The sequence below is a fragment of the Pteropus alecto genome, unplaced genomic scaffold (assembly GCF_000325575.1).
Source record: "Pteropus alecto unplaced genomic scaffold, ASM32557v1 scaffold88, whole genome shotgun sequence".
In the NCBI taxonomy this organism is placed as follows: Eukaryota; Metazoa; Chordata; class Mammalia; order Chiroptera; family Pteropodidae; genus Pteropus; species Pteropus alecto.
The window spans coordinates 14371935-14393235 of record NW_006494611.1 but is presented as its reverse complement, the minus strand read 5'-3'; the positions used below and the strand labels follow the sequence as shown (position 1 = coordinate 14393235).

The window sequence follows — 21301 nt, the reverse complement described above, 5'->3', positions numbered from 1 at the left end:
AGGTCTGTGTATGATGACCAACCAAATGCACACAAGAAATTTATGGAAAAATTAGATGCTTGTATCCGTAATCATGACAAGGAAATTGAAAAGATGTGTAATTTTCATCATCAGGGTTTTGTAGATGCTATTACAGAACTCCTTAAAGTAAGGACTGATGCAGAAAAACTGAAGGTAAGAAACATGTTAAAATTCTGCTTATCCTTACTATCATTAAATTATTCAAGTATTAGTTTATAGTGCATATGTACAAATCATTATTAAACGTACTACTTTTAAGAAGTGAATTCATATATATTTGGGAGTGCTCTTTATGCTTTATTAACACAGTTGTCATGCTAATGACAGGAGTAATCCCTTTTTTGATAAAGCTAGCAATGCATTGACTTAGGATTTCTTTCCATGCAGGGAAATGAACTAAAAAACTTCTTACAATGAAAGGCCTCATTTGCAGTTTTAGAAATTTTTAAATGACAATTATACAATATTGATAAAAAACTATCCTCTAAACACCTTTAAAAACATACTATATATGATTGTGTTCTTGAAGTTGTTTAGTAATATTGAAACTATTTTGAAGTTTAATAGCAATGTGTAATTCTCTTAAAGTTGGTCTACATTTTCTGCCACACAGCAAAAACATTTATTAAATGAGACCTGGATTTGTTCAGTCAGAATACAAAATATTTAGTTTTAAGAATTGTCCTATTTATCTTTCTTTACATTTGGAGACCTTAGCAGACAGAATGACCCTGGTTTACCAAAGGTTATGATTAGAAAACCATTATATAAAGGATGTTCAGATAACGAGAGACCAAATACAGCATCAATGAGGTCACTGAGCATCTTTGTTCAGAAATTAATGAGATTTTTAATAAACCAGAATGTGCTTCCTTACTATGATGACCTAATGAGTCACTTAATATGTGGGAAAATTTGAGGTTGAGCTTTTCCTGCACCTGCAGCATTAAAATGTTGCTGTGGATTGAGATTTCCGTGTTTGATGTTAATCAACCACCCAGTGTTTGCATTCAGCAAAGTATGAATGTTTAATTACCGTAAAATGCAATCACCATTTCCTACAGACAATGAATGGCACATAGACCTCATTGAAGTTATCAAAAAGGGACCAGTGGTCAATTGGGTCAGTGATTTGAATTGTTTGACAGACTTAGAGAAGCAAGTAAAGTTCAAAAATCTTGAGTAAATTTGAGAAGTTTGCCACAGAATCTGTTAAAAAGAACTGTCATAAGTAATTGAAGTTAAAAGCCCTTTTCAATCAAAAGTTCAAGTTCAAGCTGTAGAGTTAATTTGAATTTGCATTTCTTTGTTCTAAGTTTCTCATGAAGCATGATCTGATTACAAGGGTGAGCAGTTACATCAGGGCAGTTTTATGCATATTTGTCTAACTAAGGTGAAATTATTTTTAAGGTACAAGTTACTGATACGAACCGAAGATTTCAAGATGCTGGAAAGGAGGTGAGAAAATGATACATTTTTTGTGTACCAGTCTGTGGATACAATTTAACTGTTTGGTTTAAAAATATGAACATTTCTTTTTCTCTAAGGTGATAGTCCAAACAGAAGATATTATTCGATGTAGAATTCAGCAGAGGAATATTACAACTGTAGTAGAGAAATTGCAGTTATGCCTTCCAGGTGAGTTAAACTTGTTGATAATATAACATTTGGCTTGGTAAAATTATAATTTAATGATAATGCATAGTCGTTATTTATTATGGCATTACAGATATTTGATGATTGCCTTTCAAAAGCCCATGGTTATCCTTCCTTTCCACTTTATTCTCTGAAGTTTCATTGTTTTCCTATATTATAAAGCCCATTTGATGATCTGTCACATCCGTCTCCTAGATCAGCCTTGACCTTTCTGTTTCCTTTCTGCCTAGTTTGTCCTTTGTCCAGGATTTCTGTCCCCACCCCCAACTTTGTTTTTCCTCAGAATACTTTCCCATGGGGAGAGTGTCTTTAGATTACATTTTCATGTCTTTTCCTAATTTGCCTAGATTTTTACCTCTAATTTTCCACTGTTTTATATTTGACCCTTAAGCAGGTTGGTTTTGCTTTGGTCATAGTCTCATTTTGCTAATAAGGTAGGAAAACACCTAAAAGTGCTAGGTCTTCTCCCTTCTTAGGTTTTACCTTTCTTCCTGTATTTTGGAAAGACTGAGATTTTAGGTTTCTGAGTTTTTGGTCTTTCTGTTAGGGCTCAAATATTACTGGGACATCAAATAAATTCTGAAGAAACTAACCAGTATTTTCTTTACCTGGATGTATCCTGTTCAAACAAAAGGAAGCAAGGGTATGTCATCTTTTTCTTAATAGAGTAAGCTAAATCTATCTCTGTGTCCCATTTTTAAACTTATTTTTTAGGGAGGAATCCAAACCTCCACATCCAGGGGAATAGAATGACATGCTTCGTATATAATAATCATATAATATATATTTAGTTTAGAATACAAATTATATCTTAAAACTGTCAGCAGATCTTGTTAGCTAAAAATTAGTTTTCTGACTTGTGAGAATAGCCTTTTTTTTTTTTTTTAATAGAATCATTGAAATTCTACTCAGTTTAATCATTGATGGACCAGGGATATCTGCATATTAACTTTGAGTAAATAAAATGTCAGTTCATTATATTAGGTTTCAGGGTTGAGAAACCTATAGTAAAGTTTAATAATACCTCTTTGCTACCATCAGATACACTGAAGTAGCCATGAAGACAGTTTCTAAGTTTGAATGCTTTGTCCCTGAATGGAAATAGCCTAAAATATTAGGTACTGATGGAATAAGAAAGAAGCTGAATTCACCTTATTCACCCGGTGGGCTATTTGAAATAGAGTAATAAAGGGAAGTAGAGGTTAGATTGTTGGTACTGTTACTGTCTTTGCTTTCAATGCTGGAGAGGAAGTCTGAGTTAATGTAATTTAAACATTGTATTACTAATAGCCACATCCAGAACTTCTTCCTTTCCTCCATCTATCCTTCTACCAAATTATCCTCTTATAAATACTTTTTTGTGTCAGGAATTATGGTAGATATTGGAAATATAAAGTTGAAAATGACATAATTCTAGCTTTGAAGGATCTTATAATCAGTATGAATAAAGATAAGCCATCAATTACTGTACAGTTGCTTACCTCCTCAGATTATGAATATGAGAGGATATAAGAGGTCACAGAATAAACAATGCACTTTCCTAGTACATTAGTTTTCCTTGATTATATTTGAGGAAAACATTATTTCTGTATAAAAACTATAGGACTACTATAAGGTAGATGTGAAAATTTCAAGAATTGAGATAAAACAGGAGACTTTAAAGCAAGTTTATACTTGTAGAAGTTTTATACTCTTTCTCAGGTTTGTGTTCACTCTAATGTTTTGGTTGGAAAATGTGAGAAATATTACTGATATAGGGGCTGTGATAGTGATACACAGAATTAGGACTGGTTCACTCTAGCCATCCTTGCAGTTTTTATGGTTTTCAGACAAGTAAATGATATCTTTTGTAAACTTGAAGACCCCTGAGGGTAGCCATAAAACTATAGTAAATCTAGCAAAAAGTGTTGTCTGTATCTTTGGTCTAGGAAAATGTGAGCTGGCTTGATGAGGCAATAATAATTTAATCATTCACTTTATACTTTGAAATTCTACTAAGGATGAATGGTTAACTTAAATAGTTGCATTAAAACCTTTTTGATGGCATTGTGTCCTCTTGCTAAAGTTTATAATAGTGTTATTGAATAATTGCATTTCCAAACCTTTGATAGAAATGATAAAACAAAGATGCTTTGTTATATTTATTTATGCCTTTATTATAATTCAGTGTCTGCTGCAAGCTTTTGAAGTTTTTCTTTTTTGTGGATTTGTTGTAAATTTTGTTTAGTGAACTAAAACACAGTTGTGTTATTTGTTATGTAAAGTCGAAATCAATCTCACTGCCACCCAACTTTCTCTCTCAAATAACTAAAGTCCAAACTTCCAATTCCATTGCAGAGGAGAGATAATATATTAGTAAGTTTCTGAATAGGCTATTTGTTAGTAGGTGAATGTCTAAATTATAGGTGTCAGCATACACAAATGTTCCACGTTCAATATAATGTGTTGATATATAATATAATGTTCAACATATATAGACATTTAAATGTTTTTATTTACTTGAAGTATAAAATTTTATTTAAAAATGTAAGCCTAAATCAAAGTATAGAGAAAATTAATGAGTTTATAATCTGCTGTTCCTTTCCATAATTATGTTCATCTCTCAAAAAATTTTTTTCATTTCGAAAGCTAAAAATAAGTTATATTTTTTAATGCAGTGCTGGAAATGTACAGTAAGCTAAAAGAACAGATGAATGCAAAAAGGTGAGTTGGTTTCTTTCTTAATTGTTTTTAATAATCTTTTTTTTATTACTAAAGGCATATTTGGAAAAGGGAACTAATGATTTCCTTAGTTCTTAATAACTACTTTATCACAATACAGTATATACACATCTATACTTAAAGTGCTTTATAGTGCTGCATATTGAATTTTATTAGGCTTTACCAATTTATACTAATTAGTAGAATGATTTTTTCCCTTTTTAATACTTGAACCATAAACTATTCTCAATTTTATTTTATGTATATATTTTAATATATTCTTTTTTCTATCAGAGTTACAAATTCTCATTTTTAAAGATCTAAATAATGGTTCTATGTCTTTGTTGCAAAAAACAGGCATTTACACTTACCATTTACCATCCTTCCTTCCTAGGGGCAAAAACTTTTACCTCTTTTAAGAGATTATTTTGATATTTACATTTATGTCTTTAAATAACTAACTTTTGTTATTCTCTATTTTCCAGTTTGGGGCAGTATGTATTTTTTTTTTAATTATACAGTCATCTAATATTTATATTTCCCCAGCTCTCCCCAAAATGTTTTGTATCTTCTTTTCCTCCCTAAAACATTGGTTGGTATATAATTTCTGACCTTTTAATCTAGAATAGTCTTCCCACTTTTCTTTGTTTTTCATGAAGGAGTCCAGATCAGTTGTCTTATAGACAAGGGCATTTTGGATTTAATCATTTTTTTCATGATTAGATTCAGATTAAATTTTTTTGGCAAGAGTATGACATAAGTGATATCGTGTACATCTGATGCTATGACATCAGAAGGCATATACTGTCAGGTGGTCTCTGCGCTATGCTAAACCTCATCATTTGGTGAAAGGAATGGGTACCTTTCTTTGCAATTAATAAGTAATCTGTAGGGTGATATTTTGAGTCCCATTTCCTAACAACCTTTCTCCCAGTTTTTTTAGGATTCTTGCTTTAATCAGTTATTGTATTGGTGTTACCAAACAGTGATTTTTATAATTCTGTCATTCCTTTAACATTGTTTGGGTGGCATTTCTTCTATAAAGTAGAAGTGTTCCTTTGTCAAAGATCAGTAGACTATATTCTTGGGCGGGGGGTTGTCTATTTCTGTACTTTCTATTTTGTTCCATTGATCCATTTGTCAGTCCTTTTACTAGTACCACACTCTGATGATTACTGTGGCTTTATAGTAAGTCTTGAAGTTGGGTAGTATCAGTCTTTCAACTTTGTTCTTCTTTAATACTGTGTTGGCCATTCTGAGCCTTTTGCCTTTTCGTATAAATTTTAGAATCAGTTTGTTGAAGTCCACAAAATAACTTGCTGGATTTTTATTGAGATCGTGTTGAATCTATTGATCAAGTTGGGAAGAACTGACATTTTGGCAATATTGAGCCTTCCTGTCCACAAACATGTAATATCTCTCCATTTATTTACATTTTCTTTTATTTCATCTGAGTTTTGTGGTTTTCTTCATATAGATGTTGTACATATTTGATTAGATTTATATGTAAGTATTTTATTTTTTGATGCTAAGGTAAATTATATTGTTTTTAATTCCAAATTCTGGTTGTTTTTTGCTAGTTTATAGGAAGACAGTTGACTTTGGTATGTTAACCTTGTATTCTGCAACTTTGCTATAATCACTTATTAGTTCTGAGAATATTTTTGTCAAGTTTTTGGGATTTTCTACATAGACAGTCATATTGTCTGCAGACACATATTTCTTTCCTCCTATTATGAATACTTTTATTTTATTTTCTTGTCTGAATGCATTAGCTATGACTTCCAGTATAATGTTGAATACCAGTGGTGAGAGGGAACATCATTGCTTTGTTTCTGATCTCATGGGGAAAAGCATCTTGTTTCTCACCACTAAATATGATGTTAGCTTTGTATGATTTCTATTCTTTTAAATTTGTTAAGATGTGTTTTATGGCCCAGAATATGGTCTATATTGGGGAATGTTCTATGTGAACTTGAACAGAATATGTATTCTGCTTTTGTTGTAGTCTATAAATGTCAGATTCAGTTGATTGATGGTACTGTGAAATTCAGTTATAGCCTTACTGAATTTCTGCCTGCTAGATCTGTCAATTACTGTTACAAGGGTACTGGAGTCTACAACTATAATTGTGAATTTGTCTCAGCTTGCAGTTCTATTAAATTTTGCATCACATATTTTGATGCTCTGTTGTTAGGCACATAACACATTAAGGATTGTTATATCTTCTTGATTGACCATTTTATTATCATGTAATTCTCTATCCCTCGTAATTTTTTTTTGCTTTAACATCTGCTTTATATGAAATTAATATAGCTATTCCAACTTTCTTTTGATTAATGTTAGCATGGTGTATCTTTTCCCATCCCTCTACTTTTTATCTCTCTGTCTTTAAAGTGGTTTCTTTTAGATGATATATAGTTGAGTCATGTTTTTTTAATCCACCTAAAATCATAGAGTTTTTAGAAAAGAATATAAGATGATATCTTCACAATCCTGGGGTAAGCAAAGATATTTTTTAGAAGTGTCAGAGAAAGGTACTATAAAAAATTGATAAATTGGACTTCATATTAAAAGTTTCTGCTCATCAAAGCACACTTAAGAAAATTGAAAGGAAACTACAGACTAGGAAAAAAACATATGCAGTATGTTTCCTGACAGGACTTATAACAATATATAAAATATGTCTATAAATTAAATATAACAAAAATTTAAAATAAGGAACTTCTGGTTTGTGGTCTGACATGTAAAGAACTTTGAAGTCATCACCACTGTCTTTACAACAAGAAAAAAGATAAACAAACTGGAAATTAAAAATCTTTCTTTGGATCCATTAGAGAACCGAGGTCACATGGCAAATTGCTGCCCCTAAATCTGGAGAGACAGGCAAGAATATACTATCAAAGTTTATTGAGAGCAGAATACACTACTGGCACCTGCATTAAAGGTGATTGGGCATATAGTAGCTTAAAGGAACACTTAAAGGTGATTGAGTGTATAGTAGCTTGAGAGATAAAAACTCCTGGGGGCCTAGCCTTAGAAAGGCCTTCACATTTTTGTGAGTTTTATCTTTAGGAGTTCTACCAGATTCTCAAGGTGAAGATCACAGAAAAATACCAGCAAAGAGAGAAAAAAAAGTAACTAGTTTGAAATAAGCCCAGAGTGCTCTGTTCTTCTTGACAAAGGCAGGTTGGTAAAATTTTTATAGGAATCCCATTACCTTAATAGATGTTGAGCTATTAAGACTTTTTATTTTTTTTAGAGAAACATATTTTATGTTTCTTCAAGGACTTAGACCACTTTAACCTAAGTCGTTGAATTTATTGGCAATATTTGTCCTGTTATCCTTTTAATGTCTATAGAACTGTAGTAATATATATACTTTTTACTCCTAAGTTTAGTAATTTGTGTCTTCTCTTTTTTCCCCCCCTTAATTTGTCTGGCAAGAGGCTTATCAATTTTATGGATATTTTCTAAGATCTGACATTTGAATTTATTTCCTCTTTTTTTCTATTTGATTTCTATTTTTATTTTTATTTTTATATTTGAGATTTAATTTGTTCTTTTTCTATCTCTATAAAGGAGAAATTTAGAAAAGTGATTTTATGTGCCTTTCTTCCTCTTTTTTATCGTAAGCATTTAAAGTTACACATTTTCCTCAGCACTGCCTTAAGTTGCATCCCACAATTTTTGAAATCTTAGGATCTTATTATTTGTTTCAAATAGTTTCTAATTTTTCTTGTTAGTTTTTTAACTTGGGTTGTTTACAAGTGTGTTGTTTAATTTTTAGATATTTGAGGAATTCTTTAGATATATTATAATTTAATTTTAATTTCTAGTTTAATACTGTTGGGCCAGTGAACATACTGTGTATGAGTTCAGTCCTTTGATATTTATTGAAACTTATCTAGTGGCCTAGCATATTATGTATCTTGTGAATATTTCATGTGTATTTATAGAAACTATATATTCTGTAACTGTAATTGGCTTTAGTATTCTAGTAATAGCAATTAGGTCATGTTAGTTGTTAGTGCAGTTCAGATTTTCTATATCCATAGTGCTTTTTTGTTGGCCAGTTCTATCAATGATGAGGAGGTATTAAGTTTTCAGCTGTCATGGGTTTGTCTGTTTTCCCTTTAGTTATTTAAAGTTTGCTTCATATATTTCAAAGTTCTATTCATTGCATTTATGATTTTTTATTTTTAATAACCCTTCATCATTATGAAGTGCCCTTCTTTATGTTTAGTAATATTCCGTGTCCTGAATTCTATTTTGCCTGATATTTACATAGTCATTATAGTTATTGCTGCATACTTATATTTAGTATTTGCATAGTATATCTTCGACATATTTTTACTTTTAACCTCAGTCTTTATGTTTAAAGTGTTTTTTTTCTTTTAACAGCATATAATTGGGTCTTACTTTTTTATCCAGTGGTCATCTCTATTTTGAACATGAAGTTTTTAGAACATTTACATTTAATATAATTATTATCGTGGTTGATTTTAAATTCATCATCTTGCTGTTTGTTTTCTATTTGTCTCATCTATTTTTGGTTCTTAATGTCCTTTTTTTTTCTTTTTTAAAGTTGAATGTTTTTAATATATATTTTTTATCTCTTTCACTTACTAGGTATACATCTTATGTATATATTAAAAAATATATATTTTTTATCTCTTTCACTTACTAGGTATACATCTTAGTTTATAGTGGCTACTCTAGAGTACAGTATGCATGTTTAATTTATCATAGTGCACTTTCAAATATTACTATATTTCATCAACAATATGAGAAGCTTGTAATAGTACAATTGTATTTATTGTCATCTTACCTATCGTGCTCTTGTTTTCAGATATTTTTTACTTGTAAATGTTAATAAGCTACAGATGCTCCTCAGCTTCTGATGAGGTTACATCTCCATAAACTCATTGTGAGTTGAAAATATTGTAAGTCAAAAACACATTTAATACACTTAACCTACCACATATCATAACCAAGCTTAGCTTATGTTAAACATGATTGAGACACTCACATTAGCCTACAGTTAGGCAATTATCTTGAGTTTTATCTCAAAAGTATTCGCCTTTCATTTTTTCCTACCAGAAGCAGGAGATACAGATAGGCATTTCATAGACATGATGGGATGCAAAATCACAAAACACAATATTCAAAAAATGCTGGCAACAAAGTTCACTGTAGCGTATCAGTTGTTTACCCTGGTGATTGTTTGGCTGGCTGAGATCTGCAGCTTGCTGCCTCTGTCCAGCATCATGAGAGAGTATCATATTGCATATCACTAGACTGGGAAAAGATCAAAATTCAATGTTTGAAGTACGATTTGTACTCAATGTGTATTATTTTTGCACCATCGTGAAGTCAAAAAATTGTAAGTTAAACCATCGTAAGTCAGGGACTGTATATATGTATACACACACACATGCAAATACACACACACATGAAATCATTAGTAAAACAGATTCTTTTATACTTAACCAATTTTTCCTTTCTGTTTCTCTTTTTTTCTTTTTGCAGATTCAGGCTTCTGTCTGTTATAACTGTATGATAAACTTTGTTTAGTATTTACTGTAGTACACATCTGTCTTCTGAAGAAATTTTTTTTGCTTTTGTCTATCTGGAAATGTGTTTATTTTACTTCCATTTTTGAACAATAATTTTACTGGATGTGGAATTCTAGATTGTCAGGGGTCCCCTCCTCCAGCACTTTAAATATTATGTTTATTACTTTCTACCTTCCATTATTTCTTTTGAGAAGTTCTATTATTCTTATCAGTGTTAAAATATTTGTATTAGGCCATTTTTTCTATGGTGACTTAAGATTTTTCTCTTTTTTTAAAATAATTTATGTTTTAATTGCAGTTGTCTTACGATATTACATTAGTTTCAGATGTACAACATAATTAATAGACATTTTTATAACTTACAAAGTGATCACTCCAATAAGTCTAATACTCATCTGACACCATACATAGTTATTACAATATTATTGTCTATATTCTGTATGCTGTACTTTACATTTCCGTGACTGCTTTTCCTTCCTTCCTCCTCCCTCCCTCCCTCCCTCTCTCCCTCCTTCCCTCCCTCCCTTCCTTCCTTCCTTTTCTGTTTGTTATTTTTCAATTACAGTTCAATTACAGTTCAATATTATATTAGTTTCAAGTGTATAGTATAGTGGTTAGGACATTTCTATAACTTGCGAAGTGATCTCTTTGTCTTTTGTTTTTATAAGGTTATGATATGCTTAGGTGTGATTTTCTCATAGTTATATTGTTTGAGGTTTGTTTAGCTTATTGGATCTGTGGGTTTCATCAATTTTAGAATTTTTTGGCTGTTAAAATATTTCTTGTTCGCCAATATTTTCTCTTTTTTTTCTGGAACTCCATTTATGTCTTTGATCATTTAATATTGTTCCATAATATCCAGAAATTCATTTCTCCATTTTTTCTTTTTGTGCTTTCAATTTTTTAGACCTATCTTCAAATTTACTGAGCATGTTTCTACTAATTTTAGACACTACTCCTTTTTTTATTCTTTGCGTATGCATGTATTTCAGTTTGCATAACTTCTGTTTTAGCTGTTTTCATATTCATGAATCATTTCTTCACCTATGTCTAGCCTGCCATTAAACCTATTGAATGAATTCTTCATTCTGATATCAGACTTTTTTGTTTTAATCATTTTTGTTTGATTCTTTATGTAATTTGTTTCTTTGCTGAAATTACCCATATCTTCATGCATATTAACAACCTTTTCTTCTGGATTCTGTAACATATATAATAGTTATTTTAAAGTTTTTGTCAAATTCCCAGATCTAGGCCATTTATATATGCTTTCATTGACTTTTTAAAAAACTATGGTTCAATTTTTCTGCATATTCATATATCTTGTAATTTTTTCTTATATGCAGGGCATTGTATTTCAAAAGACTTAGTAGAAACTGAAGTTACCACTTCTATGGTAGGATAAACTTTAGTGAATTGGAAATGCTCAACAGAAGGCAAACGAAGTAAGAACACTGGCATAATTTGTACCTTGTGGGCCATGGAATCATTAGAATACTCACATATTTTCCATATACCAGATGACACACAAATTTTTTGAAGTGTCTCATGTTTATAAAAATGGACAACTTGACAGAGGTTTAACATAGCGGGGAATTTACTGTAATATTGTTTATAAAAAATAAAAAAATCAGAGGCTTAAAAATCCTGACAATTAAAACATCATTATATAATTATAATAGACTTACAAATAGGATAATAATGTTTCCAGATAATTTTAGTTAAAGATAAATTCCATGATGTGTTGTTAAATAAGATATGAGCATACTGAACTGGAAATGTTGTAGATACATGATTGGATATAAATGTGGCCAAATGTTACTGAGGCAATTACTGAATGGCAGCATCAGATAATAGGTACCTCTAACTTTCTTGTTATAGTTTTTATATTTTTTCAGTGATTATAGATTAATATTACCATTTTTTAAATGCAGCATCATGTATACCAAAAGATAAATGGTAATATATTTTACAAACTTTTCTTAATTTCAAAACAGATAAAGCTTAATTTGTGGCTAAATTTTACAAAGGGTCTCAGGTCTGGTCTCTGGCTTCTGCTCTTGGCCTAAGATTATAAACTTCATGTGTGTGTTACCCTGGGCCTCCTAGAGAAATGCCTGATGTATATAACTTTATATTTTACTGCATTAAGGAGTTTAATCCCAGGGAAGCTGAGAAGCAGGATTGAGGGAAGGAGAAATGAGACAGGGAACGTGGGAGAGCAAGGTTGAGTTTTTGAGTTAGCCAGTGCTTAATATTGATCAATTTCAAAGAACTTTTGGAAGTTTATATTAACTATTGGAAATCAGAACATTTCATCCAGGAAGAGGGAAGTAGAATTAATATTCTCTTTTTCTTTTCTCATTACTTAAGGGTTTAACTCACTAGGATTAACTGCTCACATTTCTGGGTTGTGTGTGTGGGGGTGCTTGGAAGGTCTTGTGGTGTCTCATGCCTCAGTGACAGAGGGAAGCACAGGATGGGAAGTGAGAGATGAGCAGCATGAAGGAAGGCACAGTTGTGTTATAAAGTCAGTTGATTCCATCTGTGGTTTGTCATAAAAACTACTGGTAATACTTTGCATTGAGCCTCTATCACTTAGGATTTCAAATATATTATAGATATTACCATGAATTTTCAGAAAGCATACTTATTGTAGAGAGAATACTTTTGGGGTATACCTAATTTAAATCAAGTCAGGAAATATAGGCCAGGATCAAATAATATACTTTGACTCTTGACTAATCTATTATATCTAAAATGTTATTTTACTCAGAAAAGATATTCATTATTTCACATTATCTAAATCTATGTCTTAGGTATTATCAAAATCATTGTAATGCTATCTCCCCACCCATACCATCACCTAAGTATGTTAATTTCTGATCAAATGTATATGTTATTTGTTTATATTATGACAATTATAGTGATTTTAAATAACCAAGATAAAATTTAGGTGTCATTTTTAAATTAACGGTACAATTTTGTGACAATTTACAAAATATACTCTGTCTTTGAGAATATAGGCTAGAAAATAAATATCTTTAAATAGCTTTTCAACTTTGTCTTTTTAATTTACTTCTATATTTGTTGTTTTTTAGATAATGCCTTTTCTCATTTTAATATCCAATTCAATGGGAAGACGTAGAGTATTGCTTAAAATAATTCTTCTACCTACTCTTACATGGACTTTAGTGGTGAATATTATTGTAGAATACTTACAGTTTTGGAAAATCTCAGTCCTACTACCAATTAATTATAGTATCTTGATCAAATTATATGTAGTTTCTTCGTGCTTCAGTTTTCTCATCTATAGATTAATAGTAATGTCTGCCATAGACATCTGCTTCATAGAAATCTAGAGAAAATTGAAGTATGCGTATGAAAGCATATGTCAGTTTCTCTAGGACACAGGCTATGCTTTACTAATTGCTACATACCCATCATGTCACCAGTGCCTTATAAGCAATAGGCATTTAGTAAATATCTGTTGAATTGAAAAAATAACTCTCTGTCATTTTTTACTTGGTTTTGGTGACAGTATTATTTTTAGTAGTCTTGAATAGTGTAAAAATTGTTTTAAAGTTTCTTAATATATTTTTAATTTAATTTAAATTAAATCTAACCTGTCTACTTTTTTGATGGCAATGGTGTGTGGATGGGATGAAATCACATGTCAAATAACTGAATATTCTGATTAAAAAATTTAGAGTTATTGTACATATACATTTAGGTATTGTGATGACTATGATAATGTTGTGATGTTATAGTTTTAGATGAAATGAAATAAGAAAGTTGTATGTTAGTGTAAGCCATGAATTTTCAGCTTGTATCTTGTTCATGTGGTTTATAGTTTGTACTTAGTAAATAGAAATAAATGTTAATTTTAGTTATTTTAACTATAACTGTGACCTTTTTGATGGGAGTATTGGACAGATTAATTATTTGGAATTACTTGTAAAATTAATGTAATAAGAACTTTTTATAGAATTTTCTTTTTAACTTCTCACAGGTATTATTCTGCTTTAAAAACTATGGAACAATTAGAGAATGTGTATTTTCCCCGGGTCAGTCAATATCGGTTTTGTCAGCTAATGATAGAAAATCTTCCTAAACTCCGTGAGGATATTAAAGGAATCTCCATGTCTGATCTCAAGGACTTTCTGGAAAGCATTCGAAAACATTCTGACAAAATAGGTGAAACAGCAATGAAACAGGTGAGATTAAAAAAGAGAATTGTAATTTGATATTATTTAATAATCTGGGTTATAGAATATATCCAAAATTTACTTGTACTTACATAAAATGCTTATTTTTGTTTTGTTTTACCCTTTTCTTTCCTGACTTTTATTTAGAATGGACTTTATCAGCATTTTCTTTGTTTACAGTGATTCCTTATATCTTGACTCACCAGCTGATTCCTTGGCAACGTTCCCCAACTATGCGGTATTACATTAATTTTTGCCAGCAGTAAAATTTGGTATAAAATTAGCTGAACAGTCTACGGCCATGCCACCCTGAATGTGCCTGATCTTATCTGATCTTGGAAGCTAAGCAGGGTTGGGCCTGGTTAGTACTTGGATGGGAGACTGCCTAGGAATACTAGATGCTGTAGGTGTTAAAAAAAAATAATAATATAAATAATATAAATAAATAAATAAATAAAATTAGCTGAATGGAGGCAGCCCTTTTATGCTAAGTTTCTAAATTGTTCTCCTTTTAAAACAAATTTTTTTTTCTTGAATTAACAACACCTACAGCTTAATAATAAAAAAGACAAATGGGAAAATATTTGGCAGTTATAAAGTTAGAGTACTTACCTTTTGAGTCAGCATTTTCTTTCCTATATATTTACCAATGAGAAATGAAAACATATCCTCATGATGTTCATAGTAGCTTTGTTCACAGTTGGCTAAAAACTGGAAACCACCGAAATGGACAGCAAAAGGAGAATAGATAAACAAATTGTACTATACTCATAAAGTGGAATATTACTTAGCAATAAAAAGGAATAGATTTCTGATATGTGCAACAACATATATAAGTCTCCCAGACATTACGCTGAGCTACAGAAGCTGGATACAAAAAAACACACATTATGATTCCATTTATATGTAGTTCTGAAGCAGGCAAAAGTAATTTAAGGTGAAAAAATCAGAGCAGTTGTTGCCTCTTGGTAGTGAGATTACCTAGGAAGGGACACAAAGGGACTTTCTGGGGATATGAAAATGTTCTTTACCATAATAAAAGTGTAGTCACTTGTCAAAATTGTATAGTTTATATCTGTACATTTTAATATATATAAATCTTATCTGAAAGAAAATTGTAAAAAATAATCGTGTGTGGAGTGAGTAAAGATATAGATGAAACAAGAATGTATAAATACTGTTGAAGATAGATGATGAGTACTTGGGAGTGCATTATATTAATCTGTTTATCTTGTTTTTTTAATTTTCAATAATAAAAAGTTTTAAAATGATTATAATTTAATTAAATTTTCTAAGAGTTAGCTGTTAAAACTCAATAATCACAGTATGTTCAACATGCTTTCTAATTCATGAGTTTTTACTCAAGTATTACAAACTACTTTAGGGAAGCTTTAATATTTTTCTAATTAAAGAAATATGCCTATATCAGACTATTTTCACATCAGAAGAAAATAAAATTCAATATATGAACTTTCTCCCTATTTTAACTTTTCAAAAGATTATAAATCAGATAACATCTATTATATTTCTATTTGTTTTGGCTTTGCACAATGTTATGTTTTATGTTAATTTGCTCTGTTGGATATGTTGTTTACTTTGAGGATGTATCGATTTTCAAAATTCTTTACCAGGATCAACTTGATTGTCTTCTTCATTTGTGGTTTACTGTTGCTTATCTGTAGGTGGGCTGTAGCAGATTTGATTTTCAAATTGTTTTTGGTAGTATCTTTTGTTCAGATTAGTTAAATACTTGTTTGACAAAAATATCTTTATTTCAGTAAATAAACAGAAACTACAAAACAGAACTTAAGCCAAACTTATTACCTCTATTTTCTATGGAAGTTAGGTCTGAGGCCATTTTCCCTACCATTAGAATGATAGGAATATGGTCAGTTGTGGGTGATAGTATAGGAACAGAAATGGTAGAAGTGTAGTTCAGTGTGTTAGAGTACAAACATAAGATTTATAGCTTAGAAAAGATAAAGACTAAGAAAATTTAAGAGAATATTTGAAGCCACAGTTTAGAAGAAGAATCCAGAGATTCTGAATCTGGAGACTATGATTACCTGAGAGGACAGCCCCAGGAATGGAGAGCTAAGTAGAGCCAAAAGATCAAATATTACCCTACTGTTAATGTAGAATAGATTGTGGAATTCCTGTTTCTCTCTGATCATGTTTTGTCTCCACTATTGACACTTCACGATTTTAATAGGACTGATAAATTTTTTGATAAAATGGGAATCAGGGGGGCCACTGATCCTTCCTTCAGCACCTCCCATTACTTCTCATGATCCTAAGTCCTTCTGACTGACTGCCTCTGATTAGTGCGTGTTTGTCCCCCATTGGAGAGCTCGTCAATATTATATTCTTGCTTTTGATATCACAGTGTTTTCAATACTTTTTCTCCTACCTTTTCAGCAAGGAATTCTGTGAGTGCCATGAGGATAAAAAACATAATTACTTGGTAAGGTTTTTCAGTATGAGGATGTGAACAGTAGTTTAAAGTTCATGTTTCATTGTGCATTTAAATTAAGTTTCATTATTAAACTTATCTTCTCTAAACAGTTTTTCATAGATCAGTTTGGGATCTTTCTACTTAGGCAGTCCACAAAATCATGGACCCTAAGATTTGAGGTTTACGAGAATTTCCTGTTGGAAAGGAATGGACTCTTCCTGGTTTACCAACACTCTTTTCTTTTAAAAAGTATCAAGCTGCCTACTTCTGCACCTTAAACACTAATCTTTCATACAGAAACCTTTCCTAATTATCTGTCTATAGGGATTTTTTTCTTTATGATTTCTCCTTTAGAAAGTTTCCCCCACGGAATTGAGAGGCTAGAGTGTTTTTGTTTGTTTGTTTGTTTGTTTTAATAGTGGGAACTAGAGTCCTTAAGATCTGATAAGAAAAATTGTGTTTTGTTTGAACCAGAAACTAGTCAGAGGAATATCCAAATTGAAACTCAGACAGACAAAAGCATGGCGAGTACAGGAAGGAATTTAAAGATGTGGGATAAAGTGAAATGGTTTAACATATGTGTAATTATAGTCCTGGAAGGAAAGAAGAGAAAGAATAGGGCATAAAAAGCATGAATGGAACTTGAAACCACAGATTCAAAAAGTTCTGTAAATTCTGAGCAGGAGAAATAACAAAAATTTGTACTTGAGCATATACAGTGAGTCCTCACTCTATGTTGTTGATAGGTTCTATGACTTAAGTGAAGCAATGTGTAATAAAGCCGATTTCACCGTAGGGCTAATTGATAGATACACAAGTTGAGTTCTTATGACTCTATTTGAGGCCTGACTGTAATCATAAAATGGTGAAAATTAAAGAAAAGAAGAAAAATCTTAAAATCAGCCAGAGGAAAAATAATGTTACCTTCAAAAGAACAATAATAATACTAATCAATAGCTAACTTCTCAGCAGAATTGATGGAAACCAAGAGTGAAATAATGTATCTGAAGTGCTGATGAATCTTACTATATGTCAACCTAGAATTCTGTACTCAACAAAAATATCTTTTAGAAATGGAGGTGAAATACAGATATTTTTCAGATAAACAAAAACCTGGAGAATTTATGCCTAGCAGATTTAATTTAGAAGAAATATTAGTGTTTTCAGATATCAAGGAAATGATCTCAGTTAGAAGCCCAGAAATACAAGAAGAAAATAGAAAGGACAACTGTTTTCAGTAAAATTACATGTACATTTGCTGTGTAAAACAAAAACATCTTATGGGGTTTCCATATATGTAGAGTTAATAATGCAAGAAAACAACCACAGATAAGTTGGGAAGGAATTAATATGGGTTTTAAAAACTATTAAATCATGCTACTTACAGGAGACATACTTTATATATAAACACATAGAAAGAGTCAAAGAAAAGGATGGAAAAGATGTATCATGCAAACATTAACCAAAAGAAATCTGATGTTTGTATATTAATATCAAAGTGGGCTTTAAGACAATAAGCATTAGTAATAAGAAAAAGAGGTACATTTCATAGGGAGAAGTATCACTTTATCATGAAAATAAACAATTTTAAATTTGTTTCCATTCAGTACCACGGCCTCAAAATATATAAAGCAAAAATTGCCAGAATTAAAAAGATAAATAGACAACTTGACAAACAATGGGAGATTTTAATACACTCTTCTCAGTAACCATTAGAACCAGTAGACGAATCAGTAAGGATATAATCCTTTTAAATAATATGATTAACAACCCAGACCTAATTGACAGATATAACACTGTATTTCAGAATGTATACATATTTTTAGGAACATTTACCAAAATTAATTACATTTTGGTTCATAGAGCACCTGTTAGTAAACTGTGAATGACTGAAATAATACAGACTATTTTCTCAGGACATATTAGAATTATTCCATAAATTAGTAATAAATAGATAAGTAGAAAATCCCTGTATGTTTGGAAATTAAGACATAAACTTCTAAATAATTCATGGGTCAAAGAAACTCAGTTGAAACCAGAAAACTTTTTGAATTGAATTATAATGAAAATATAACATCTCAAAACTTGTAGGATGCAACAAAAGTTGTGTTTAAGGGAAATTAATAGCCTTAAATTTACAAATTAGGAAATAAAGCCTGAAACTGGAAATTAAATTCAAAGAAATTAGAAGGATATGACATTAAAAGCCATTGACAGAAAAAAGTGGAATTAAACTAAAATGCTTTTGCACAGCAAGTGAAACAATCAACAGAGTGAAAAGGCAACCTACCGAATGGGAGAAAATACTTGCAAAGTATATATCTAATTAGGGATTAATCTCTAAAATATGTAAGGAACTCTTAACAACTCAGTAGTAAAAAAAAACTAATCACCTGATTAAAACATGGGTTAAGGACTTGAATAGACATTTCTTAAAGAAGGCATACAAATGGCCAGTGGTTGTATAACAGAATGTTCAATATCACTAACCATCAGGGAAATGTAAAACAAAATCACAATAGAATGTCACCTTGCACCTGTCAGGATAGTTATAGCAAAAACAAAACAAAACAAAACAACAAAAAAAAAACCCAAAAAACGATAGGTGTTGGCAAGAATGTGGAGAAATTGGAACCCTTGCGCACAGTTGGTAGGGATGCAAAATGGTGTATCTGGTATGGAAAACAGTATGGAGGTTCCTCAAGAAGCCAAAATAGAACTATCATATGGATCCAGAAATCCACTACTGGGTATTTATCCAAAAGAATTGAATTCAGAATTTCAGAGCAATATTAGCACTCCCATGGTCATTGCAGCATTATTCACAATATCCAAGATATGGAAACAACCTAAATGTCTATTGCCAGATGAATGGATTAAAAAATGTGATATGTACATACAGCAGAATACTATCCAGCCTTTAAAAAGGAAAATAATCTAAGATAGTCACTCAAGAGCGGCATGGTGCTTGCCAGGGGCTAGAAGGAGAGGGAAACTTATGTTACTAATCAACAAGCATGAAGTTTCAGTTAAGCAAGGTGAATAAGCTCTAGAGGTCTACTATACAACATTGTACCTATAGTTTACAACAATGTATTATAAATATATTAATATGTTAATACATAATAATGTATGTACACTTAAAATTTTGTTGAGAGGCTAGATCTCATCTTGTGTTCTTACAAAAATAAAATAAAATTTAGAAAAGAGAAAGTGGGAGGAAATAATTATGGTAAGAATAGAAATCAACATGATAGAAAACAAAATAAAATAGGGAGGATCAACAAAGTCAAAAGTTGGGTCTGAGTCTTACTAAATAAAATTATAAACCTCTGTAAGACCATTCAAAAAAGAAGAGAGAGGTCACAAATCATAAATTAAAAATAGGACATCACTCTAGATTCTACACCAACAGATAATAAAAAAGTACGAAAACATGAACAATTTCTTGAACCAATTTTGATCATAATAAATTTTGAAATAATCTGAATTTTTATTTTTCCAAAATAGGCACAACAACAGAAAACCTTCAGTGTTGTTCTGCAGAAGCAAAATAATCTAAAATTTGTGAAGAAGATTTATAATAATGATAGCATTCCAGGAGGAAGGAATGAAATTGTATTGAAACATACATTTGAGGAAGAGGATGAAAATGAAGAGGAGGTGATGAGAGTTAGTTTTTCTCTCTCTTCGTCTTTCTTTTGATGAATTTTTTCTTTTGAGTTGTAATATATGTCTGTGTGATTCTCAGTCTTCCTGTGTGCAAATTGAATTTATGTAGATCAATAATGAATTATTAGGGCAGTAAAATCATCTGAAATATTAGACTGCATAATTGACGGATAAACAGGATTATAGGATTATATGTAGATTATATTTGTAAATCATAGTTGAACCTAGTTGTTCTTCCATAATTTGCAGTAAAAGTACAAATCTAACTATTTATTTTTGTAGTAATCATTTACATTTTAATTATCTGTGGCAAACATTTAATTTCATGATGGCTTGCCCTTGCCATTTAGACTAATTCTTGTGAGCCTATCTTTCTTTTTTTTAATTGGAACTGAGATATTACAAAATAATTCTAATATGATTAAAGTTTTTTATTTCTTAAAAAAGCCTTAATAGTCTAGAAACCTTGAAATTATCCTTAAATATGTACATTCTGTTATCCTCTGTATTCAAATTCATTCCTAGTCCTATTAGTTCTTTTATTCTTTCCACGGAATCTTCTGTTGTGCCTACTTTTTATCCTTTCTTTAGAATTCCTTTTGAATTTAGTTAATACCATAAGGAGCCTAGTTATTCCCAACTGTTTATAAATTTTGCCTTGTCAATGAGATTTTAAATTCTTTTCCTAAGGACTTAGTTGGGGCATAGTAGGAAATTGTAATTGATTGATAAAAAAAACCATATGAATATTTGTTTATGGTCTTCTCTGTGGTTGGGAGAAAAGTATAGTATGTACATATCTACTATATGCCTGAGGATGAGTGAAACAACAGATGCTCCTCGATGGTGGTGTTAACATCTTGATAAACCCATTGTAGTTGAAAATATTGAAAGTAGAAAATGCATTTAATACACCTAACCTACCGAATGTCATAGCTTAGTCTAGCCTACATTAAACATGCTCAGAACACTTACTTACCCTACAGTTGAGCAAAATTATCTAACACAAA

The 21301-nt window shown here is 30.9% G+C and overlaps 1 protein-coding gene and 1 pseudogene across 2 annotated transcripts in view; both read left to right on the top strand.

Annotated features, from left to right (window-relative positions):
- EXOC6 (exocyst complex component 6) overlaps nt 1-21301 on the top strand; it is a 167726-nt gene that overhangs the window by 39020 nt on the left and 107405 nt on the right. Inside the window, exons 2-7 of one of the 2 annotated variants that reach the window (XM_025042301.1) lie at nt 3-174; nt 1432-1479; nt 1569-1659; nt 4335-4380; nt 13969-14173; nt 20130-20282. In XM_025042301.1, coding sequence (XP_024898069.1) covers nt 3-174; nt 1432-1479; nt 1569-1659; nt 4335-4380; nt 13969-14173; nt 20130-20282 — 715 coding nt within the window. Of the gene's footprint in view, nt 1-2; nt 175-1431; nt 1480-1568; nt 1660-4334; nt 4381-13968; nt 14174-20129; nt 20292-21301 lie in introns of both variants that reach the window. The other variant, XM_025042300.1, reaches the window with a different exon arrangement.
- LOC112474143 lies at nt 14456-14574 on the top strand (annotated as a pseudogene).